Below are 25,860 nucleotides of genomic sequence, written 5' to 3'. Positions count from 1 at the left end.
CAAGCAGGGCAGACGCTTGGCACAGTGGTTAAGCCCCCCCACATCCTGTATCAGAGTCCCAGCTCCGCTTCCAGTTCCAGTTTCCTGCTCAGGCACCTCCTGAGAGGCCGTAGTGATGGCCCAGGCTGTGTCCCTGCCACCCCGTGAGAGACCTACATGCGGCTCTGGGCTCCTGGCTTGGGCCTGGCCTATCCCTGGCCGTTGTGGATACTTGGGAGTGAACCAGGAAATAGAAGATACCTCTCTCTCCCTCATTCCTTCTGTCCCTCTCCCCCTCCCCCTCCCCACTTTCAAACGACAATAAAGAGCATTTTAAAAAATAATTTACAAGCAAGCCTAGGGCTCCCGTGGTAGTATAGGTAAACACAAGAGAAGCTGTGCTTTGCTATAGAAGGTGCTAGACCAAGGCTGTGCATTGAGAAAGTAGCCACTGTTTAAATGAGCTGCTGATTCAGGCCTGTGGAAGCAGCGGAGCGGAGACTCGGCACCCCAGCGCCACATGTGCCTGCAGTCGGGAGCTCTTGCCCGCTCCTCCTGAGATGCCCCTCAGTGCATAGCTGCACGTGGCTCCCGCCAGTGTGCCTCGCAGCGCCTGTGCCCACAGACCTGGGAGGGGCGAAGAGATGCTCTGAGCTTTGACGTGTCCCTCTTCACCAGCCCTGATTGGTTACAGAACGCTCGGAGCAAAGATACACGTTTGTTCGTACACAGACGGACATTCCCAGGCATATGGTAGAGACTGGCACAGTGTGAATCAGCCGGGAAGACAGACAGACATACTCGCAGGCTGAATGGGGGTGTCAGCGAGGAAGGTTCTGGGGCGCCGTGAGAGCGGGCTGTAGCAGCTTCCGTTCCTTCCTGCCTCCACTGCAGTCCCAGAGCCGTAGGGCGCGGTGTCTACACCTGCAGCCGTCCTAGGCGGTCCTGAGTGACCTGCAAAAGTTACTCCCTGGCTCCAGTTTGCTCACCCACTGTCCTCCCAGGGAGTGGCTCGTGAAGACGGTCGTCCAGACATTCCATTTGGCTGAGGTCCCTGTGGGGCCATCAGTAATAAGAGCGATAATGTGTGTGCTGTCCGTCTACTGAGCCTTTTCTGTTCGGACACCCAGATGCTAACTCTGGGGATAATTTAGCTGGTGAGCAAGCTGGGAGTTTGGGAACAGAGATGTCAGGGAGGCAGCGGACACTTCGCTTTCTCAGCCCTTGGCTGAGAATGCTGCTAGACTTTGCACATCTTTTTATTTTATTTTTTAAAATTATTTATTTGAAAGAGTTACAGAGAGAGGTAGAGCCAGGGAGAGAGGTCTTCCATTCTGCTGGTTCACTCCCCAAATGACTACAACGGCCAGAGCTGAGCTGATCTGAAGCCAGGAGCCAGGAACTTCTTCCAGGTCTACGTGGGTGCAGGGGCTCAGGGATTTGGGCCACCTTCTCCTGCTTTCCTACCCACAGCAGAGAGCTGGATCAAAAGAGGAGCAGCCAGGCTGGCGCCGCGGCTCACTTGGCTAATCCTCCACCTGCAGTGCCAGCACTCCGGGTTAGTCCCAGTTGGGGCGCTGGATTCTGTCTCAGTTGCTGCTCTTCCAGTCCAGCTCTCTGCTGTGGCCTGCGAGGGCAGCAGAGGATGGCCCAAGTGCTTGGACCCTGCACCCACATGGGAGACCAGGAGGAAGCACCTGGCTCCTGGCTTCAGATCAGTGCAGCGCACCGGCCACAGCAGCCATTTGGGGGTAAACCAACAGAAAGGAAGACCTTTCTCTCTGTCTCTGTCTCTTTCTGTCTCTCTCTCTCTCTCTCTTTCACTCTCTCACTCACTCACTGTCTAACTCTGCCTGTCAAAAAAAAAAAACAAAAACAAAAACAGCCAGGCCTCATCGGCTCCATATGGATGCCTGCACTGTAGGCTGGGGCTTTACCCGCTATGTCAACAGCGCCGGCCCCTGCACATCTTCATCACCCATTTCAGCATTCATAGAACAAATACCTCTCAAAGACTTAAGTGTGCAGAACCTGTGCCAAGCGTTGGCAATTCCGAATCAACCCTTCACACACCACATACACAGCCCCAAGTAGAATACTGCAAAGGGAGAATAGAGTAGGTGCTGGTAGAATAAAACTGGGTCTCTGGATTAGTGAGCAGGTCTCAGGGGCCTGAGCACTTCCCTGTCTGTAGGTGCATGACCCTACATTGCAGCACCATAAAAATGCTTTTTGAAGTTCTAAAACTTAGGAAAAATAAGACAGATTTAAAACTACTACCTTTACATTTTTCTAATTTTAGGACAACAAATTGAGATGAGTGAGAGTTAATTAACAAAGAAAGATGAGGGAAATACGCAGGCACACTGAGTAAGTCATTACCCGAGGCCTGTTTCAAGTCCTTTCAAAGGCCGGAGCAGGCGCCGCGCGCTCAGTGCGTGATCAGCTGCTGGTGCGCTTCTGCGCTGCAGGCGGGGCCAGAGTCGGCAGGTGGATCCCCGAGGCAGCGCACTCCCTTCAGATGAAGTGAGTGCCGTCCTGCTCTTGTTCTTAGACTGACACTCAAACTTCTATCTCTGACTCCTTCACAAGTGAAGTGGAAAGGGCGGTTGTTCCCAAAGTGCTTTTGGGTGATCACCCCTGTTTCCCCATGTTCTTATTATGTCAGATTTTTTGGAAAAACACTGGGTCCAATTTTCCAGTGTGCTTCCCCAAAAGACACACACACACACACACACACACACACTAGCATTTAGAAACCTCCAGAGGGGCTCAAGTCCAACTCTGCTTCTGATTCCAGTTTCCTGCTAATGCACACCCGAGAGGCGGTGGTGACGGCTCCATACTTGAGTCTCTGCCATGTCCACACAAGACCCAAATAAAGCTCTGTGCTCCTGGCTTTGGTTTGGCCCAGCCCTAGCTGTTGTGGGCATTTGTGGAGTAAACAGTGCATGTGTGGACGATTGACGATTGCTCTCCATCTCTCTCTCTCCCTCCCCGCCCCACTCTTTCTGTCCGCCTTTCCAGTACACCCTCTGAAAGAACCCTCCAGAAACTGGCTGTCCTGTTTATGATGGCCACGCTGCAGGAGTGTCACAGCAGTGTAAGAATCTGAGAAGTGTGTTAGAATATGTCTTTCCCGGCCGGGCATTCCTTGCGTGTCCGAATATGGAAGATAAAGTTGAAAGCCTTACCATTTGGTGTGTGCCATTTCCCGTGTTTTAGTGTACACATAGGTATATGCACGCATGTATATAAATGTGCCTGTCTGCGTGTATATATCATTTTAAGCTCTTTCCAAAGTGATTTTAATTTTTTAGGCAGAGCAGGGCTCCCATCCACCGATTCACTCTCTGAATGTGTACAACAGCAGGACTGGGCCGAGGCCACAGCCAGGAGGTGGGACTTCCATTCGGGTCTCTTCTGTGGGTGGCAGGACCTCAGCTGCTAGAGTTAGGGGCTGGAGCCAGGACCCAAACCCAGACACTCCGGTGTGGGACACGGTGGCTCCACTGGGCCAAACTCCCTGAGCACCCAAGTAGATGTAAAGAGAGCACACTGTTTTTCTGTAGCCTACCATTCTACATGTGTTATTTATATCAGCTACATGGCCCGTTTTTGTGTATTTGATAGAAAGAGCATGCCTTGGTAATTCTAAGGCTGAAGACGTAAGATCTCAGCCTGAAGCTCTGGAGAGTGGGGAGATGAGGCTGCCTCTTCCCAGGGCTTGGTTCTCGGCCCCTCTTCCAGGCCTGCTGGACTGCAGGGGAGGCTGATAAACAAGGTCACATCTCACCTCCGTGGCTGGCATGCTGTCAGCCCCTCCCCCATTTCAGCAGTGTGTTCACCGTTACATTAAGCTAAAGAAAGAGAAAAGGAAACTCACCAAGTGCTCTGTCTAAAATAGCAGATACATGTTGCAAATGATAACCTAGGGCCTAGTCACAACTAAATGTTCAGGAAGTCTTTAGTAAGAACCTAGAAGTGATGTTGCCCAATAACCCTGGTGTTAAAGCTGCTGTCACAAAGGCATATAGACTAGGGCAAGGGGAGAAGCACGGTTGGGCTGCTGCGGGCCGTTCACGGCTGCCCACCTGCCTCACAGGATCCAGGGAGCGGGCTGCAGACATGCGGTGGCCACGACTCCGGCAGACACAGCAGGCCTCAGGAGCACAGAGGTGACCGCGTGTGTTTATCCGGCGTCACACTCAAGGTGCGGGACAGCGCGTGATTGAAGCGCGGATCCCACCTGCGAACTGATGCCGAAGCAAGAGCAGGTCAAGGAATCTGTTCAAACAATGAAATGACCCGAGAGCGTCAGTAAGGGTGCACGTTGATGTCCCTGTTTTCACACCCCCCCCCCAAAAAAAAAAAAGTAGGAGGGCTGCTTTTGGTTTTCTGGGCCCTGCAATGCTACTTTTTTGTGGGCTTTGTAACTCACTGGAGTGGCTCAGTGAGCCAGGGCCCTTTTCACTTTGAAACACAGCATTGTAATTGTCATTGCAATTTTGCCTTCTGGGATTCAACGCTTATGTCATAGGAAAAAAGGTTTCTGTTGAAGTGTATGAAAGGGGGAGTTGGGCTCTTGGTTTAAAGTTAAAGTAAATTCTTAATTAAGAAAGTGTATAGTTTGTGCCTGAACTAGTAGCCTTCATTCCTTACTGTTGTGTGATAGCAGTAGTTTTGAGTCTCTTCTCCCCTGTGTTTGATGGCTCATCACCGTCTCCTCGCTCTTCCCTTCCCTCTGCCGCCCATGCCCCACCTCCACATGCTGCTCCCGGGCACCAGAAGTCCAGCTCGTCCACCACCACCGGGGAGAAGATCACCAAGGTGTATGAGCTGGGGAACGAGCCCGAGAGGAAGCTGTGGGTGGACCGGTACCTCACCTTCATGGAGGAGAGGGGGTCCCCTGTCTCAAGTCTGCCTGCGGTGGGCAAGAAGCCCCTGGACTTGTTCCGACTCTACGTCTGCGTCAAAGAGATCGGGGGCTTGGCACAGGTGAGAACGAGAGACGAACGGGTGAATGCAGAGGCCGTGTTGGTGAGGTAGGAGAGCCACCCGGTGTTTATTCTCACAGAGGAGAAGCTGAGCCTGCAGGCCAGTCACCTCCTGGCTGGGGCCCAGGCCATGCTGTAGGGAGGACGAGGGCGGAGCCCTGGCTCTGCTGCCCATTCACAGGGTCGTCCGCTTGACCCCCATTTCCTCATCTGTAAGGTGAGACTGTTGGGCTCTAGATTTTTCTTTAGGTTCCCCGAAAGCTCTAGGATTCTCTGGAATCTTCCAGAAGTTAATGGTAGATACTCCAGAAAAGTTTTGCGCATGATTATCTGAATCTAGATTTAAATCAAATTCATTGTTTCCCTCTATCTAGAGCAACTTATCAAAAGAGTTAAGCCGTCCTTGAGTAAAGCCTTCGCACCCAACGGCCTGGGCCTGTGGCAGGCTGGCCTGGAGCAGGGCAGCAGAGGCGCTGGCCTTCCAGACTCTGCAGCTGCCTGATACTGCCCACCCACCTCGCACAGGGAAGCCTGTTAAGTCTCGTGCCCGGACCCAGTAGCCCTGCCCTGTCCTGAGCAGGAGTCTGGTTGGCATGGACGTGCCCTGCACAGAACAGGGGACAGGCTACAGACATGTGAGTCCTCACTGTGGCCTTTGGCTTTTCAAATACCTACAAGACACAGGGTTAGCAGCCCCAAAGAACAGAGGACGCTGCTGTGTGACAGTGCGCTGCAGGGCCTGGAGGCACGTGCAGATCTGCCTGATTCTGAAACAGTGTCCTGTCTTGCAGAAACTCTAAAGCCCGCTATTTAAAACAAGCGTTAGGAGGCTTTAATCTGCAAGCATCAGCCAGGGCCTGCCCTGGTCTCCATGCCGCAGCTCGGGGATGCTGAGTTCTGGGGTGCAGACCTCACGAGGGTGGGCAGCAAAGCAATCGACTGGGTGCGCCCGGGCTGCCCGCCTCCCCTCAGCCCCAGACTCCTCCGACCGTCCTCCCTTGCAGCGAGCCTGTGACACGGTTGGATGCTGCTTATCTGTCCCATGCAGCACAGGCCGTGTCTGGCTGCGCACCCTGACTGGCTCAGCAGGACATCTGTTGCTGCCTTAGCCGTCAGGGTGACTTGAGTGCGGCTGGTGGCATTGTCCTATGTGTCCCATCTTGCTCTCTGCTGAGTGGGCATCAGGTGTGCTTGGGAGCAGGTTCTGCGCCCCCACGGCGATGGGCTGAAAGGCTCGCTGCACAGGCGTCCCAAGCGGCACTTCTCACTGGTTCCCAAGGCAGCCCGCGGGCCTGCTGCCCTCTTACACAGAGTGCCAAGAGGCGTTGCTGGGACCATGCTCCGGTCTGTGTATCGTGCGCCATTTAGTACTAAGTAAATGGACACAGAGAGCTGTGCAAGAAAGTTCAGGTCCAGAAACTCAGAATTTCATGAGTACTGTCCCCTTAGCCCTAAGGCGCTGCCGACAGGAGGCGTCAGAAGCAGAGCCTTCCCCCAGTACTTGGGGGTCTGGCCCTTTGGTCCTGTGTTCCCAAGTGGCCGCCAGCAGGTTCAAAGAAGACCTCAGTCTTCACACACCGCTGCAGGATTTCTCTTTCTTCTTCTCTTTTCTGCATTGTGTTGCATCCAGCCTGGGTGTGGGTAGCGACACCAGCTGGTCCTGCCTGGCACGCAGGGAGGTGGCCGCTGCCCTGTGGGCTGAGCTGGGGGCTCAGCAGAGCCCCGCCGGAGGGCAGGGTCACCATGTCAGGCTGTTCAGTCAAGGAACTTCACCCACCTTGCATGGGGTGCCACCCTTGCCCAGCTCCCCAGGAGAGCCCCCGGAGAGAGGCCAGAGGCCTGCAGTCACAGCTGGTTCTGGGAGCTTGTGGCTGTTGGAAGGAAACATTACTTTTCGTATCAATGTCAATTGCAAATCGGTGCTGCTGCTGCTGCTGCTGCTGCTACTGCTTTGTGAATTGAGTTTTAGACACTTTCTTTCTTAATCAGAGGTGGGCTGGGGGTGAGTGTGGGCAGGGGTGTCCGTTGGCTCAGAGACATCGCTGCTCTGGAAGGGGTGAGGCAGCAGGAGATAGAGCAGCAGAACCTCCGAGCCGGGCTGTTTTGTAGGTATCAGCAGGTTCCTTAATGGCTTTGTAACTGTAAATGCTGTCTGTGCACTACTGAGTGGGAGTAATGAGCATTAGTTAAAAGAGGCAAATGAAAAAAAGTAAACCAAGACATTAAGTGCTTTTTTTGTCTCCTGGCTTTAAACAAGCCACTTTGCTGCAAACCAATGATCCTGGCATTTTTTTGCTAGGTTAATAAAAACAAGAAGTGGCGTGAGCTGGCAACCAACCTAAACGTTGGCACTTCAAGCAGCGCCGCGAGCTCCCTGAAAAAGCAGTATATTCAGTACCTGTTTGCCTTCGAGTGCAAGATCGAGCGAGGGGAGGAGCCCCCGCCGGAAGTCTTCAGCACCGGGGACACCAAGAAGCAGCCCAAGCTCCAGCCGCCATCTCCTGGTAAGTGACAGCGCTGCAGCTGCCGGCCAGGAAGGGGCGCCTCTGGTGGCAGTGAAGGGAGGAGGCTTGGGGCGCTTTGTTGATTGCACTGCGAGGGAAGAAAGCAGAACCGGGGCTGTTGCTGTTTCGCGCAGTACTTGAACGGCCCCATTCTTTGACTTTCCTTTACTTAGTCCAATAGACTTTGGAGCTCTGAGCGTTATTCCTGGCACAAGTGTTTTAAAATATTCCCGTACTCTGTACAGAAGAAGTAGCCACACGCACCTGTTTCATTGCTTGTGGGCTGGAAAGGCCACCGCCCCAGCCTAGCAGCCGGCTGTGCCAGCCCTTCTTCCTCTCTCGAGGACACCCACGTTTGTATTTTAGCAAAATGAAACCTGCCTTCGGTTTTTAATGTGCCTGCCCGGCAAGGTCTCACTTTGGGGGAGTTCTGCAAGCTGTCAGGGTGCAAGCTCAGGGGGTCTCATTTCCGCAAGAGGCTATGGGGCACACCGGTCTGACCCCCAAGTCAACAGTCAGGGTTAGGCGGGTCACCTCAGTGCTCATCCACAAACCACAGGGCCAGGACTGCCACCCCCACCTCTCCGCACCTGTTGGAGACCCTGCCATTCTTCCCAGCCCTCCTGCTGGGCCCTTGTCCCACCTGTTAGTGTCTCACATTCAAAATTCCCAAATGCTACATTCAAGGAGTTGGTGTCCTCCTTGGATCTGTGCGGTGACCTCCCGCAGGTTAATCCCGCCGTTCTCTTGTCTCTGGCCGTCTCCTAGCCCCGTGACCTTGAGCGCTTCATTGCCCCATCCCCAGTCCCTGCACGTGAGACGGGGAGCCACGCATGTTGCTCCTGCTGGGTCGCCATCAGCCGTGTGTCCTGACACACGCAGCAGGCCACACCGTGTTCATTTCATCCGCACAGCAGCCCGCTGCTGAGAGGCGTTGAGGTCCATGACAAAACAGAGACCCGGGGCCCCAAGGAGCTCGGTCAGAGCCGCATGGCTGGAGTAGGAGGCCTAACGGAGGCCCCAGCGAGGGCGCCTCGCAGGACCTGCCCTGTGACTGGTAGCAAGCTGACACACAGAAGCCCGGCAAGTCTCCCTAAGGCCTTCCTCCAGCTGCTGGCGCGTGACTGCCGCCGGCAGACGTCTGAGGAGTCTCTTCAAGGGTGTCTGTGGAACACTCCAGGCCCCCAGTGCACTGTGAACGCACCTCCACTGAGGCCTGCAGGTTCCAAGTAGCACAGGCAGGACCCCGCCCTGAAAGAGCCGCAGCCCTGGCCACTTCTGGCTTGCCCCAGGAGCCGAGGAAGCTCGTCTTTAGAGCCTCAGCATCACACGCAGTTCAGAGTGCAAAGCAGCGTTCACGCAGCTCGGAACCCATTTTTCCAACACAAAACCCAGTGGGGTGTAGGACCCAATGTGGTGATGCCTGCAGGCTTGAGGGTGCACCTGATGGGCACCTGCGAGGCTGCACGAGGGGAGAGCGGCTCTGTCCGGGGGTTCCTGCCTCTCCCCAGGACTGCCCAGGGGGCGCAGATCCTCACCGGGCCATGGGCGCTTCCGCCCCTACCCTCCTCCTGGGCAGCACGGCAGAGCCTGCGCGCAGATGGACATGGCCAGGACTGTGCTCCCAGACCAGACCTTGCCCTGCCCCCCTCGCCAGGTGCCCTCCCTGGTCCCCGTGCTGTCACTAAGGACGCTGTCCCAAAACACGCCCAGCAGAGAAGGGAAATAAAGTGACTCCCAGCTCTATGTCACAGCAGGGACTCGTGGATTTTTTGGCACTGGACTTTTGGGTTTATTATCTTATGAATCCACATTATTTTCATTCAAGACTACACACACATTGTCCAGAAATCAATTCAGATCTCTAACAATTCAATCCATCAAGCTTCCCGTTCACATATAATTGAATATTTGATACTTCACAGAAATATCAAAAAGTATGTCTTCATTGGGAAACTTACAGTTTTAACAGGTTCATTGTGGTATGTAGGTACAGTTCTAAGAACGTAGTAATATTTCCTTTCTCCCTCCTACCCTCCTTCTTTCTCCCTCTTTTTTTTTTTTTTGAGATAAAATATTTTGAATTTACATTAAAGTAAAAAGGCTTAATACTTCACCCAATAAGAAGTCTAACAAGTAAAGGGCAGAACGACCCTAGTTTGGTGAGAATACAGACAATGACTATAAACAATAGTTGAATGGAAAAATGGCCATTTCACCCATATACATACAGTAAATTTTAAAGTAATCACAGATCATTAAAACTGTAAAAGTGTAACATTCTTAACCATTGGTTGACAGAGTTATGAAACAGAGTTTTACAAAACTGTATTTGCAGCAATACTGATACACACAGACATCCCGTGTGTGTTTGGCTTTTAGATTTTAGCTCCCACATATCAGGGAGAACAGGCAGTGTTTGTCTTTCTGGGTCTGGCTTCGTTCACTCAACATGATGTCTTCCAGTTGCATCCATTTTGCTGCAAGTGACAGCATTTCATTCTTTTTTATATCTGAATAATATTCCGAGGTGTATATATACCACGTTTTGTTTATCTGTTCAGCTGATGATGGACTCCTGAGTGGATTCCACACTGGGCTGTTGTGAACAGTGCTGCTATGAACATGGTGGTGCAGGTTCTCTTAGGTGCACTGTGTTCAAGTCTTTTGTGGACATACCCAGCAGTGAGAGTGCTGGATCATACGGCAAGTCTGTTTCTAGTTGTTAAGAAATCTCCCCATTCAGGTGGTTGGCTTTGTGGTATAACAGGTTAGGCCACCACCTGCGGGCATCCCACACGGGTGCTGGTTCCAGACCCGGCTGCTCTGCTTTTGATCCAGGCCCCTGCTCATGGCCTGGGAAGCAGCAGAAGATGGCCCAGGTGCTTGGGCCCCTGCACCCAGGCGGGAGACCCAGATGGAGTTCCAGGCTACAGCCACAGCCATTGCAGTTTGGGGAGTGAACCAGTAGATGGAAGATCTCTGTCTCTCTTTGTCTTTCCCTTTCTCTCTCAATAACTCTGCATTTCAAACGAATAAATTAAATCTTTAGAAAAAGAGAGAGAGACCTCCACACTGTTTTCCGCAGTGGCTGTGCTAATTTGTGTTCCCATCAGCAGTGGATAAGTGTTCCCCTTTGTCCATAGCCCTGCCAGCATTTGTTACTCTGTATATTTTGGATTTTAGCCACTCTCACAGGGGTGAGGTGATCCTGATGGCTAGTGATATTGAATCTTTTTTCATGTATTTGTTGGCCATTTGTATTTCTTCTTTTGAGAGCTATCTGTTGAAGTCCTTTGGCCATTTCTCAACTGGACTGGTTGGTTTTTTGTGTGTGTCATTTTTAAGTTGCTTATATATTCAGGATATTAATATTTGCAAATATTTTTCCCAGTCTGTTGGCTGTCTCTCTACGTTATTGATCATTTCTTTTGCTGTGCAGAAGCTTTTGAGTTTTAAATAGTGCCGTTTGTTTAGTTTTGTTTTTTGGCCTTTGCTCTGGGGGTCTTATCCAAGAAGTCATCCCCTACACCAACATCTTGGAGTGCTTTCCCTACCTTTTGTTCCAGCAACTTCATAGTCTCAGGTCTTAAATTTGGGTCTTTGATCCATCTTCAGTTGATTCTTGTATACGGTGAGAGTTGCAGATCTAATTTCATTCTTCTACATGTATACACCCTTTTGCCAGCTCCGTTTGTTGAAGAGATTAGCCTTACTACACTGTATGGTCTGAGCACTTTTGTCAAAAATCAATTGGCTGTATGTATGTGAACTAATTTCTGTGCTGTCTGTTCTGTTCCATTTTAGTTTTTATGCCAGTACCATGCTGTTTTAGTTACAGTAGCTTTGTAGTATGCTTTGAAGTCAGGTATTGTGATGCCTGCAGCTTGATTTTTCTTGTTCAGCATCACTTCAGCCATTCTGGGTCTTCTGTGATTCCACATGAATTTTAGGACTGCTTTTTCTAATTCTGTAAAGAATGCCATTGTATTTGGATAGGATTGCATTGAGTCTGTAGATTGCGTTGGGTAGTATGACATTTTCATGGTATTGACTCTTCCAATCTGGGAACAAGATATCTTTCCATTTGTGTGTGTCCTTGATGATTTCTTTCATCATTGTTTCATAATTTTCACTGTAGAGATCTTTCACCTCTTTGGTTAAATTTATTCCTAAAAATTTGATTTTTTTGTTTGTGGCTATTGTGAATGGAATTTCTTTCTCTGTGAGTTCATCATTAGCATACAAAAGAGTGACTGTTTTTTGTATGTTTATTATGTAACTTGCAACTTTACTGAATTGGTTTATCAGTTCCATAGCTTTTGGGTGGAGTGCTTAGGTTTCTCGTGTACCACATCGTGTCATATGCGAACATGGATCATTTGACTTCCTCATTTCCAATTCTGATGCCCTTTGTTTCTTTCTCCTCCATAATTGCTCTTGCTAAAACTTCTAGAACTGTATCGAATAAGAGTGAAGAAAGTGGACACCCTTACCTTGTTCCAGATCTGAGGGGGAGTGCTGTCAGCTTTCCCCCCATTCAGTATGATACTTGCTGTTGGTTTCTGATACGTAGGCTTTATAATGTCAAGGAATGTTCCGTCTGTATCTGCTTTTTGGAGGGTTTTTTCCTTGAAGGGGTGTGCAATCTTATCAAACGCTTCTGCATCTGTTGAGATGACGTGTGGTTTCCATTCTCCATTGTGTTGATGTGGTTTATGACATTTATTGATTTGCAAATATTGAACCACTTTTGCATTTCTGGGGTAAATCCCACGTGATAATGGCGTGTGATCTTTTGATGTGGTTTCGGATTTGATTTGCTAGTGTTTTGCTGGGAGTCCTTGCACGAGTGTTCAGTAAGGACAGAGGTCTGTAGTTTTCTTTTCCTATCTTGTCTTTGGTTTTGGTATCAACATCGTGCTGGCATCATAAAAAGGGTTTGGTAGGAGGCCGGTGCTGCGGCTTACTAGGTTAAACCTCCCCCTGTGGTGCCGGTACTCCAGGTTCTAGTTGCTCCTCTTCCAGGCCAGCTCTCTGCTGTGGCCAGGGAGTGCAGTGGAGGATGGCCCAAGTGCTTGGGCCCTGCACCCCATGGGACATGGGAGACCAGGAGAAGCACCTGGCTCCTGGCTTCAGATCAGCGCAGCACCAGCCATAGCGGCCATTTGGGGGGTGAACCAACAGAAGGAAGACCTTTCTCTCTGTCTCTGTCTCTCTCTCTCTCTCACTGTATAACTGTACCTGTCAAAAAAAAAAAAAAAAGAGTTTGGTAGGGTTCCATCCTGTTCAATATTTTGGAATAGTTTGAAGAGTATTGGAGTTACTGCTTCGAATGTTTGGTGGAATTCAGTAGCAAAACCATCAGGTCATGGACTTGTCCTTAATGGAAGACTTGATTACTGCTTCAGTCTCATTGCTTGTTATGGGTCTATTTAGGTTACCTGTGTCTTCTTGACTAAATCTTTGTAGGTTACATGAATCCAGGAGTTTATCCATTTCTTTGGGTTTCCCAGTTTATTAGCATGTAGTCTTCAGACTAGATTCTTATGATCCTTTATCTTTCAATGGTGTTGGTTGTGCTGTCTCCTTTTTCGTGTCTAATTTTATTTATTTAAGTTTTTTCTCTTTTTTTCTTTGTTTGTCTGTCTAGAGGTTTATCTATTTTATCTTCTCAAAAAACAAACTTTTTGTTTTGTTGATCTTTTGTATTTTTTTTGTTTCAATTTCACTTATTTGTGTTGATCCTTATTATTTCTTGCCTCCTGCTTATTTCGGGTTTGCTTTGTTTCTGTTTTTATATCTTCAAGATACATCATTAGATTTTGTTTTTTAAGATTTTATTTATTTATTTGAAAGGCAAATTAACAGAGAGAAAAGGAGATGCAGAGGGAGAGAGAGGTCTTCCGTCCGCTGGTTCACTCCCCAGTTGGCTGCAATGGCCAGAGCTGCGCCGATCTGAAGCCAGGAGCTTCTTCTGGTCTCCCATGCGGGTGCAGGGCCCAAGGACTTGGGCCATCCTCCACTGCACTCCTGGACCACAGCAGAGAGCTGGATTGGAAGTGGAACGGAGTGCTGGTGCCCATGTGGGATGCCGGCACTGCAGGCAGTGGCTTTACCCGCTACGCCACAGCGCTGGCCCTCATGTTAACTTCTCATGCAGGACACCCTTCAGAATTTCTTGTAAGGCTAGTCTGGTGGTGGTGTGTTCAGCTTTTGCTTATCTGGAAAACACTTTGTTTCTCCTTCACTTTTAGAGGATAGCTTCACTGCATATACTCTTGGTTTCAAGTTTTTTTCTTTTAAGACCTTGAATGTGTCATCCACTCTCTCTGGCCTGTAGGGTTTCCACTGAGAAGTCTGATGTTAATCTAACTGCCTTTCCTTTATATGTAGCTTGACCCTCTTCTCTTACTGAGTTTCGGATTCTCTCCTTGTCTGACTTTTGGTAGACAATGTGATGACGATGTGCCTTAGAGGAGACGTTTTGCGGTTGAGTCTGCTCGGGGTTCTGGGAGTTTCTCATACCCGGATGCCCGTGTGTCTTTTAGGACCTGGGAGGTTTTCAACTGTTATTTCACTTAGCAGGTTCTCGACTCCTTTCTCCTTCTTTTCTCCTTCAGGGACACTTACAATATGAGTATTTGGTCATTAATGGTATCCCATGTTTCACATAGACTTTCTTCATTCTTCTAAGTTATTTTCTCTTTATTTTTGCCCAGTTGGGTTCTTTGAAAATTGCTGTCCTCGAGGTCAGAAAATCCCTTCCACGTGGTCTATGCTGCTGTTAAAGCTCTCAGTTGTATTTCTTATTTCGCTGATTGAAGATTTCATCTCCAGGATTTCTGTTTGGTTTTCTCAGTGAGTTCTGTGTCCCCAGTAACGTCCTCCTCATGCCGCTCACTGCTGTGCTCTTTGCTTTAACCCGTCTGTCTGTGTTCGCTTGCATCCCTTTTGAGTTTCCTTTCAGTCATTATGTTGAATTCTCTATCTATCATTCCATGGATTTCCTTCAGTCCAGGATCTAATGCTAGAGGAGTATTGTGTTCTTTGGGAGGTGCCAAGCTACCTTCTTCATGTCTCCTGTGTCCCCCTACATCTGATATACACTGCCCTCCTTCGTGGAGCAGCTTCATTGGAGAAAAGTTTATGGTTTTGCTGGAATGCAGGGTATCATTTGGCTTGTTGCTTTGGCTTTGGTTCTAAGTGAGCCAGGAGTATAGTCTCTGAGTGATTTCAATATTTTTTAAAAGATTTATTTATTTATTTATTGGAAAGGCAGAGTTAGAGAGAAAAGGAGACAGAGAGAGAGAGAGAGATCTTCCATCTGTTGATTCGCTCCCCAGATGGCCACAGCAGCCAGAGTTGGGCCAGTCCAAAGCCGGAGCTTCTTCCATGGTCTCCCACATGGGCGCAGGGGCCCAAGGACTTAGGGCATCCTCCACTGCTCTCCCAGGCAGTGGATGGGATCCCAGCATTGTAGGTGTCAGCTTTACCCACCATGCTTCAACACCAGCCCAGTTTCTTTTGTCTTAGCCGACATCAGCTGTGTCTGTAAGTGACGCAGTTGTATAATCTGCAGTTCATAGCGATGCAAGTGTGGCATTGAGGTGAACAGGGTTTCCTTAGATGTGCATCTTTGGTCCACAGAGAGTACGGGGTCAGTCTTCCTGGCACACATGATGTCCAGAGCCTTGTTCTTTGTGCTGAGGGACAGGGTGGCTGCCCCTTGTCCTGTCAGCGAGCCCGAGTGCTGCTGGGGCTGGTGGCACCAGCTGCTGTGTCTCCAGGACTGTGTGATGCAGATGGACCCTTCCGAGGGTCCCGCCAGGAGAGTCCAACGGGACAGCAGCCCCAGTCCCAGGACTAGCGTCACCCTCAGAGGCTGACGACAAGGTGTACCAGAGACTTCACTCTGCAGGGTGTGGGTCCAGAGAGGTGGATGCAGGCAGGCCTTCCCTTGTGCACGGGGTAGATTCCAGTGGACCCGAGGCATTTAGGACAGATTGTTATAGTCCTGGTGTGGCAGGGCTTAGTGGGGTCCTTACCCACATCTCCAGGGTGGGGGCTGCTTCTAGTGTTAGCTTTCAGAAGCTAAAGTGAAACCCCTAGCTCACATGAGTGTGTGAGCGTAGTTCTGGGGCTGAATTCTTAAAAATGAATTTTCAGCAAAATGTGTGTTTTCTGAAGTCACTTTCTCACAGAAGGACAAAATGACAGTTTGTTCCCTGCCAGCCCCTCCAGGCACAAAGCTGGCATTCTCAAGATGCATTCCAGACTGTGTTCCCAGTGGTCACCCAAGCCACCGACTCCTCCAGCACTTAGGCCGTCTTCAGAGAGCGCGCCCAGTCTCCCGCTGTGGGTGGCCCCATGGATCTAGACTTTGGGTCCAGCCCTGGGAGGCAGAATGCCCTTGCTTTGGGGGCTGCATTTTTCAGCCACTGTCCAGTGGATGGGGGACAGGTCCTGTCCACCAGAGCCACAGTCCAGAAAGAAGGCCTTGGGCTGTGGTGTGCATCCCCGTGGTGCCTGTGGGGCTTCCTGGTAATCACCCCTAGCCCTTTGGAGAGGGGTTTGGAAGGCGGCCTCCCCAGGGCCAGCCCTCTCGTGGCTGGAGGGGAGAAGACATTGGCTGGGAGGCTCCAGGAAGCAATTAGTAAGTCTGTAACCGAACTCTCATCCATCTCGCTGGCAGGTGGCGGACTGGCTTTCTAATATTAGCTGACAGGTGATGTCACAGAACCTGTCGTGGATCCAGCGGGGGAATCCTCAGCGGAAGATAAATGAGAGAGGGTTGGGGTGTAAACAAAGGTGCCCTCTGGTTGACCTCTGGGTGCCCTCCTGCGGAAACCCCTCCCACCAGAACCAGGGCACCGGGTTCGTGCGTCAGTTATCTTCTCGGCTAGGAGCCTGGTGTGCAGTCTGCAGTGTGTGAATGTACTTAACCTTCAGTAACCTTCCCATTGTTGACTTTAGAGCACACATGTGTAGCTTCTGGCAAGAGGCAGGGAGCTCCTAGAGAACGCGCCAGCCTCCTCAGTGAATGGACTTGCAAGGGGTTGCATTCATTTTTTTTTTTCCCTGAAAGGAAAGGAAAAAAAACACTGGCAAGAGAGAAGAATTTCTCAAATTTTTTTTTATTAGCTGCAAATGTGAGTACTTGTAAGTAAGGGTCATTGTGGAATCACGGCCTGGAGGGAGCTCTCCGCCAGGGCCACGCCGAGCCTCCTCCAGCACACAGAACAGTTGTGTCTGCAGGTTGCTCCTGGCGTGTTTGTAAGGCACCACTTTATTCTTTTAGTAAATCTGCCTTTTTAACATGCATTTCCAGGATTGCGCCACAATTTGCTGTGTAAGCGTGAGTGAATCAGTTTTTCCTTAAAGATATCTAAGTCCTGCATCTCTGCGAGTTTCTCTGGGTCACTGTGCATGACCCAGGGCCCCATGCACCATCAGGCCCTGCCAGGGACCAGGCAGCCCTAACGTGGCCAGAGATGATCGGTTTGGCCAAGGCTTCCCCCGTGGAAGTGTTGTCCTCGCTTTGGTTCCCGACTCCCTCGCGGGTTGCTCCGAAACCTCTGGTGACGGACTGTGCTGCGTTTGCCCCACAGTACGAGGGGAGCCAGGGGAGCTGTGGCGAGTCTTGGGGACTCCCAGGCAAGGAAGCACCAGGACTAACGTGTGACCCGGTGTGGCAGACGGGCAGCCCTGCACCTGCCGTTTGTTTAATGAATAAACGAAGCTGGTATCTGCTGAACAGCTAACGCGCTAACAGCTAGGCTAGATCATAAAACAGGCGCTCGTAAAGTGCTTTTTCCTACAAGGTGCGGTTAATTAATTTTTTCCGGACTTCTACTCGCTAAGAAAGCGTTCTCAATTCTGAGCTCTCCTATTATGATGTAATTGTAGTGAAAGCCAAATCTCTGAACTCCGGCGACATTGGAGGACTTTAATCAGTATATAGGTCTTTGAAAGTGGGAAATGCATAGTTTGAAAAAGCTAAGTGTGGATTTCAAAAATTCTTTGTACCAAAACAAGCCTATTTTTAATGCTGGTTTACCACAAGCTTCTCCATGTACCCTGGGATGTCTTATGCTTTTCCAACAACCTGATGTTGTAGCTCAAGAGGCGACTGTTGTGAATGACAAAGTGTAGACACGTCTGGATCCTGAGACGCTAACAGAATGACCTAAGGCACGTTGTGATCCGTCTGCGTCATTGTTTTTCAGCTTAAACATTTCTCATTATCCAAGACCCAGAACTCTGTCTTCTAATTTTTTCCTAAAATAGCACCGACATTTTTTATCCCAATTTTCTATATTTACTTTTAGATTATCTCCATTATAGACAGCACTGAAATCAACATTCTTATGCCCAAAGCCTTCCTTCTGTTAGATTATTGTCTTGGGATGAATACACAGGAAAACAGTTACCCAGCCTGAGGCTGAAATGGTTTTGAGGCTCACAGATGGAGCACATTGCCGAATGGTTTGCTGCCAGGGGTCTGAGCGGTTCTCACCAGAACCAGTGTGAGGACACTGACTTCACACACACTGGGTGCTGTTACTCTTTCCAGTACAGTGGCGTCTCGGTTCAGGTTCTCTGTACCATCGCTAGCAAACAGGAGCTTACTTGGTAACCTCCAGTGTTTTCCCCATTTTCCCTCGGTGCGACCACCATCAGCTAACTCAGGATCCTTGCAAGGCCCGCAGACCCCCCAGTCAACCGGCAGCAATTCCATGGCGGAGGTTCCAGGTGACCTGAAGCCCCCGACCCCAGCCTCCACCCCTCACGGACAGATGACCCCGATGCAAGGTGGAAGGTACGTCCTCACAACCCCGTGGGCCAAAATCAGGATTGGTTAGTCTTTTCATTTTCTGGCACCAACGTCCTAGAAGGAGGAGATGCCTTCTCCCTGGAGTCTATGGACGATGCTGTAGTGTGGATGGTTTCTCGTTTGTAGATCTCGAGACTGTTTTACTGTGTGGACACTGTGCCATGTCATTAACCGCCATTCTCACATCTCTTCAGAAGCAGTACAATCAGCGTGCACGACCCGTTCTCAGATGTGGGTGATTCGTCCTTCCCCAAACGGAACTCCGTGACGCCGAACGCGCCGTACCAGCAGGGCGTGAGCATGCCAGACATGATGGGCAGGATGCCCTATGAGCCCAACAAGGACCCCTTTGGTGGAATGAGAAAAGGTATGTGCGGAGGGCGTTCGCCTCGCTGTACCCACAGGCAGGCCGCTGCTGGCTCAGCCACCTTTCAGGACCTGGCCCTTGGGAAGGATTTTAGGACCTCCGTGCCTTACTTTCCTCATCTGTAAAATGGGCAAGCAGTAAGGCCTGCCCCCGAGGGTGCTGTGCGGGTTAATGACGGGGGTGCATGCAGAGCCCGTGGTGCGGGGGCCACCCCGCCAGTGTTGCTTGCACTGGCATTGTCACATTAGCATGAGCATGAGCAGTGCAAGGAACCTCATAGCATATAGGCAAATCCCACACAGTCCTTGCTTTGTGGAATTAACAGACTCTAAGGAGGAAGCAAACAAAAACTAAGTTAAACCGCAACTCTGTAATTAAACATCATGGTTGTTGGGAGAAAGGGAAGAAGGGGTGCGGAGGGCAGTGCCCTCTGGGCTGGGCAGGGGGAGGAAGGGAGGGCTGCTCCCAGGGCAAGAGTGCTGAGCGCCTGTGTAGGGAGGTGGCAGGGGCCACCAGGTGCCCCATGCTGTCACCTTGGTGGGCGTGCTGGTGGTGTGTGCGTAGCTGTTTCGTAAACTACCAATGCCTGGAGAAGCCACCGTTCGGCTCTGGAGGGTGCACAAAGAGCCCCTCTGCTGGTCTAGGGGAGACACGGTGGATTCAGGCTGGAAACCAGCAGCGGGGAGAGACGCCATCCGAGGGACTGATGGCTGAATGTGGGGCTGATGGGCGAAGGTTAGCACCTGCGCCGTGGACCATGAGGAGGGCGCGAGAGCCTGAGACACGCAGGGTGGTGGGTAGTGGCAGGCAGCTCTAGAGCTGAGCAGAGACCCAGTTGGCCATGATTTTAGAACACTAAGCATAGGGATGGAGCCTACAGCCGTGAGCCAGCTGCCACCACTGAGGAAGTAGCGGAGACTTCCCTGACCCTCAAGGCCAAGTCCATACCCAGGCGGTGGCTGTCCAAGCCATTGTCTTTTTTTTTTTTTTTTTTTTAATTTATTTACTTGCAAGTCAGAGCTATAAAGAGGGAGAGGCAGAGAGAGAGACAGAAAGAGAGGTCTTCCATCCACTGGCTCACTCCCCAAATGGCCGCAACAGCCAGAACTGAGCAGATCCGAAGCCAGGAGCCAGGAGTTTCTTTCAGGTCTCCCACACAGGTGCAGGGGCCCAAGGACTTGGCCATCTTCTGCTGCTTTCCCAGGCCATAGCAGAGAGCTGGATCGGAAGTGGAGCAGCTGGGACCCGAACTGGCGCCCATATGGGATGCCGGCCTGGCAAGCAGCAGCCCTACCTGCTATGCCATTTTCTTTTAACTCTTCCAAGCTCCAAGCAGACACTTGGTGTTTTGCTTTTCAACATTCTTCCAGATGCAGCTGGGTCCTGTGAAATTGAACTGTGATGTGACTATTATAGAAAAATACAGAAAAAATGGTGAATACTTTTATGCAAGCATCCACCCTGCGTCCCCTTACACAACAGCACCTGTGCCGTTTTAGGTGTTGGGATACAGGAATTTCTTGATATATTTTCTGAATGCCAAGAAGTGGAAAGCCCAGAGCCTTCATTTTTATAAGCATTTAGGGCCAATGAAAAATAAAAATAAAGAATCTCAATAACATAAGTATCGGGCCTGTACCATTTAACAGTTGAGACTGATACTATTTCATGTGTATTTCATGTGTTACGTTTCAGGTGACTATTATGTGAAGTAGAAGTGTCTCTAATTTTTCCTTTCAGAAGTTTCAAGGCTGCTTATCCCAGTCATGCAGAACACGCAGCAAATCCCTAAGTTCAAAAAGCTTTATAACTAGATGAGGTCGGCGTTTTCTTTCGTGGTGTGAGATGCTACATAGAACATGTTGTTAGGCCATCTGGTGGCTGTACTGCCATTTTTAGACTCGGGAAATATGACAATAACATGGGAAGATAATTAGTAACACTTGGAAACCTGCCCCCAAGATGTATTGTGGACCACTCTGATACCCCACCTACACGCTGTGTCAGCTAGAGTCGCGTACCTGTTGTTGCTGTCGTCTGCCTGTAACGTTTCCAACAACAAAAATAAACAGGTGCAGGGTGCGGTGCGGTCCTGGGCCAGCCTGCAGGATGCCTGGTGGGTGTGCACCATTGCCCTCAGCACCCAGTACAGTCCCTGGTGTATGTCAGCTCACCTGCTGTCCTACAATATTGGAATATTTGCTACCAAATTAAAGCAAATAAACAAAAAATCCACAGGAAACAGGTTCTCTTACAGCCCTACTCTATCCCTGTTGGAAATGAAGCTTTGGTGTACCTTAGCCTGTGGATGAACGTGGTGGCACTCTGTTTTATTTGATGTTTAATGACTGTTGACAACGGGAAGCATGCCGCTGTTGGCCTGAGGTGTGGCAGGTGCAAAGGATGTCACAGGAAGCCGGGGTAGCCTCGCCCTGCCTGCTCCCTACTTCCTCACCTCGCTGGTTGAGGTTGGTTGACTGCAAAGGAGTGGATGCAGTCCTTACACGCTGTTGAATTAAATCGGTGTATTCTGAACATCTGAATCCTGCACGCTGTTTAGTTGAGTAGATATACCCCTAATGCTCTAGCGACAGACGAGTTGCTCTATGACATCTGGTCATGATATACGGGGCTGTGGTGTTGTTGAAGTGCTGCTCGGAAGAGCTGCTATAGAATGGTTTTCTGGAAGCCAAAGGCTGAGCACTCTTGACTTACTCAGTATCTCAGTGATCTTTTATGGAGCAGCAAACCAGCCCAGACTCGGTGGCTTTAAACACCAGTGCTTGATCTCCCAGTTCCGTGGTGGGCGGGGTGGCTCGTGACTCGCTGTGTTGACAGCCAGGGCCCCGAGGTGGCTGTCACTGTCTGCCGGCCAGGCTGGGGGCTCTGCTGGAGCTGGGATCTCTCTCGAGTGACTTGCGTCAGCCGGGAGCCTTGCTGGAGTCGCCGGCGGGGGCCTCCTCCCTGGACCTCCCCGTGAGCCTCTTGTTGCCCACGCCGTAGTGGTAGTGGGTCCAAGAAGCAGCACAGGGAGGGGACAGGCCCAGCGGCAAGCACTCACAGCTTTTGCTTGTGTCCCTCTTGCCACAGCCCCCTTGGGTCAGTGCTAGTCACGTGACAAGCCCAGCGTCGTCGTGGGCGAGGACTCTCACGACTGTGAATCTTGGGAGGGCTTATGCTTCGTGGGGTTGCCAAAGTACAGGCTCCCATGGGCAGTGTTGGCCAAAGTCGTGCCAGGGTAAAGTTCACACCAGCATGTCCAGGAGAGGGTGGGCTCTCCCCCACAGTGGTCATTTTTAATATTTGTCAATCAGATTAGACCCCCAAAACTCTCATAATTCTTTTCATTTGGATTTCTGTAATTAACAGCGAGTTAACACACATTTTACTGTGTTGATTGGCTGTTTATTTTTTTTCCTGGAATGTCTACTTATATGTTTGCCCACTTATTGAGTTGTCTTTTTTTCTGTTTATTTATTTTTGTTTGTTTGTTTGTTTGAGAGGCAGAGTTACAGACAGGGGAAGGGAGATCCAGAAAGAAAAAGAGATCTTCCATCTGCTGATTCACTCCCCAGATGGCTACAATGGCCAGAGCTGGGCCAGTCTGAAGCCAGGAGCTTCTTCCAGGTCTCCCAGGCCATCAGCAGAGAGCTGGATCAGAAGTAGAGCAGGCAGGCCTCAAACTGGCACCCGTATGGGATGCCTACACCACAGGCTGAGGCTTAGCCCACTACAGCACAGCATCAGCCCTTTTCTGTTGATTTTTAAGAACGCTGTGTTATTAGGGAATTTAAACTACTTAGGGTATGCGACTTGATTTGTCTGTTTTCACACCTGCACACTGGAAAGTAACTGCACAGCCGAGTCTCCCCCAGGCTGACGTGGCAGCACACGGACAGAACAGGTGAAAGAACGTGGCCTGGGGGAAGCCGCCCGCCACGCCGGCCTCCACGTCCACAGCCCTCCCGAGCCTCGTGCCACGCGCCAGCTCACAAAGTGCTGATCAGCTTTTGCCTCACATAACATGAAAGTAACCGTGGGATGAAGAGGCAACAGCACCATTGAAAACTGATATTAAAGTGTTGAATTCGCCTGCAGGCTGGTTTCTGGACTTGGCCCAATTTCCTTCGGGCTCTGAGCTGATGCTCATTTGCATACGTGACCTAATTGGCACACCACCCTCTGTTAGAAATAGTTGCGTCTCATCCCGTCTTCAGCTATTCTCAACTCCTGGCAGCTTTCCGTACCCTGATGTTGGAGTGCGTGGCGGGTGTCTAAGCTGAAGTTTTTCCTCTTCTTCCTGTGGGGGAGGGGAGCTGACCCGGCATCCGTGTTTCCGGGCTGTTTCGCAGCCGCTTCGTGAGTTGCTCTTACTATGCTGGCTTACAGACAAGGAATTGAACTTGGCCATTAGTAATGTACTGGGACAGCAGTGTGTTGGGGCCGCATTCGCTTTCTGTGTCCCGAGTTACCACACAGGTTACAAGCCTGACAGCACAGGTGCGTGATCCTGCAGGGAGGGGCTGGCTCGGAGCCCAGCACCGTGCGCCTGGGGCCGCCCCCAGGGCCTCACAGGCTGAAACCCTCCAAGGGCGTTCGGGTAGGTGGTGGAATTCGGTTCCTGGCAGCAGGAGTCCTCCCGGTGACTGCCCTCTGCCGCCGCCCCTGATACATGATTCTTCAGGACCAGGAGAAGCCTCTGACCGCCAGACCTGGATGTACAGGGTACCCTGGAGAAGCCCCCTTGGGGTTAGCGCAAAGCCAGCTGACTGGGAACTGTAGCTGCAGCTGCAAATCCCTCCTGCCATGTCACAAAGCACACGGGACTGTACCACGGCATGCGAGGGGCAGGAGGGGTCCTTGGGGGCCATCCTGGGATTTGCCTCCGTGGCCCTGATCACTCCAGGCCCGTGCACTCTGGCACACATTTGACCTGCTGTTTTAAGGATCGCACACAGGACAAGAGAAGTCACTAGATGGGCCGGGCGACTTTGCACGCGCGTCACCGAGCGCCTCTTGTTTCGCTCCCTGCAGTGCCTGGGAGCGGCGAGCCGTTCATGACGCAAGGACAGATGCCCAACAGCAGCATGCAGGACCTGTATAACCAGAGCCCCTCTGGAGCCATGGCCAACCTGGGCATGGGGCAGCGGCAGCAGTTTCCCTACGGAGCCACCTACGATCGAAGGTGAGTGGTTTAGGGAGGGGAAGAGCGAGGATTTACGGGACACCGGGCTCCCCCGTGCACACTGCGGGCCCTGTGGCGGAGTTGCCGCTGCTCGCCTAGGGAGTGCTGGGAGCTGCCTCCAGTGGACGAGCGTGCAGGCCCAGGAGGACAACGTTGCCAGGTGCCCAGGTGGCTCTGTGCTTATAAGCAAGCGCTCAGAAGCACACGTTAGGTACGGGGGCCGTCCCAGGGGGTGCCACCTGCCCCCTCCCCCCCCGCCTCTCTGAAGGCCGCTCTGGGGCCACCAGACCCCTGGGCTCTCTCCCTTCCTGCCCCCTGCACGTCTTTGTCAGGGAAGTGCCTGTGCGGCCATAGCCACTCTGGGCTTCCCGCCATCAGGAAAGTTCTTCCAGTATTGCTGTTGCACGCTGGCCCACTCTCACCTGTGAACCTCGTAAGCACAGAGACTGCTTTGCCTGCAGGGACCGTGCCTGAGAAGGCCCAGTGGGGCCCCTCTTGAGGAGGCCATCTGGGTGTAAAATGGGCAAGGCGGGCTGCAGGACTGGTCCCAGCCCACGCCAGTGGGGTGTGAGGGAAGCCGCGCAGTGTCTCAGAGGCCATCGGAAGCTGCTTCCTGCAACAGCAGCTCAGAGTGGGCTCCTGTCCATGAAGAAGACCCCTCCCTGCGCCCGGGCTCACCCCCTGGCCGTCCCAGGGCACTCTCCTGGGGCAGGAGGGCGCTGGCTGTGCACCTGCCTCTCTGCGCAGAGCCGTGCTTAGAGGCCCGGCTGGGACGGGAGGTGTGGTCTTGAAAGGAAACGGTGGGGGCTCTGTACACAGGAGGCCCCTTTTCCAAGCGTGGCCTCCACCGCGTGCAGCAGGCTGCACTGGCCCTCGGAGCCCGAGGGGGCTCACAGCCGCTCGCCACTCATCCCACGGGCTGGGATTGGAGGCGGCGCTCAGTTGGTTTAACACAACATTGGCAGAGGTTGAGAGCTCGCTTTTACCTGCTACACGCGCTCTCTGGCATTTTCTCTGAGCCTGGTTCCTCCGCATGCATAGCCATCCCAGGCTCCAAATGGCAGGGTACCTTGTCATTGTGACTTCAGAACTTCTTCTAATTCTTACCCTGGCCATAATGTGGCAAATATTTATGTGCACGATGCATATTTATTTACACATGCCTGCACTCATCAGTCTGCCATTACATGACAGAGCGTTGTTTACAGGATTGGAGGTTTAGTTAGGTTTGCTTTGTTGTTGAGGGTCCAGGAAAGGCCACTGAATATGTCTTTTTGTTTTGGTTTGCTTTTTGTTTGTTTTGTTTTGTTTTGCTAATGAAATTAGAACGGTGTCACTGGAACATATATTCTTTTTTTTTTAAGTTATTTTATTTTACTTACAAGTCAGAGTTACAAAGAAAGTGCAGAGAGAGGAAGAGAGAGAGAGAGAGATCTTCCATCCACTGGTTCACTCACCAGATGGCTGCAGTGGCCAGTGCTGAGCCAGGCCCAAGTCAGGAGCCAGGAACTCTGTCCAAGTCTGCCACGTGGGTGCCGGGGTCTAAGCACTTGGGCCACCTTCCACCACTTTTCCGAGGCCGGCAGCAGGGAGCTGGATGAAGTGGAACAGCCGGGACAGGAAGCAGTACCCCTATGGGACGCCTGCCACGCCACAACACTGGCCTCGCGACACGTATTCCTGACGTAACTCAAGTAGATATACTTCCTGTCTCTTCTCACTGCTTTCTGGAACATTGTGCGGCCTAGGTTTCAAAGTCATTCTGGCTCTCCCTCATTAGAGATGGACCTCACTGTTAAGTTCTTTTCTGGAAAATGTTACCTGTGATTCAGCTTAAATTTCATCTATGTCAGTTATACTTCTTTCCTCCTATCTATAAGCTTCCTTATATTTTTTTAAATATTCATTTATTTTTACTTGAAAGGCAAAGTAACGGAGAGGGGAAGAGGGAGAGAGAGAGAGAAAGAGAGAAATATCCTCCATCTGCTGGT

General features: G+C 51.1%; 1 protein-coding gene across 26 annotated transcripts in view; it reads left to right on the top strand.

Annotated features, from left to right (window-relative positions):
- ARID1B (AT-rich interaction domain 1B) overlaps positions 1-25,860 on the top strand; it is a 444,025-nt gene that overhangs the window by 407,378 nt on the left and 10,787 nt on the right. For 25 of the 26 annotated variants that reach the window (XM_051855225.3, XM_051855222.3, XM_051855226.3 and 22 more), the window contains 5 exons: positions 4,768-4,977; positions 7,276-7,480; positions 18,164-18,302; positions 18,512-18,684; positions 23,719-23,869. In XM_051855225.3, the coding sequence (XP_051711185.3) occupies positions 4,768-4,977; positions 7,276-7,480; positions 18,164-18,302; positions 18,512-18,684; positions 23,719-23,869 (878 nt within the window). The remainder of the gene's footprint in view (positions 1-4,767; positions 4,978-7,275; positions 7,481-18,163; positions 18,303-18,511; positions 18,685-23,718; positions 23,870-25,860) is intronic. The other variant, XM_051855217.3, reaches the window with a different exon arrangement.

Source organism: Oryctolagus cuniculus, chromosome 5, assembly GCF_051225735.1.
Source record: "Oryctolagus cuniculus isolate XC-2025 breed Fujian yellow rabbit chromosome 5, ASM5122573v1, whole genome shotgun sequence".
In the NCBI taxonomy this organism is placed as follows: Eukaryota; Metazoa; Chordata; class Mammalia; order Lagomorpha; family Leporidae; genus Oryctolagus; species Oryctolagus cuniculus.
The sequence above is the reverse complement of the archived record's forward strand: the minus strand, read 5'-3'. Positions and strand labels throughout refer to the sequence as shown.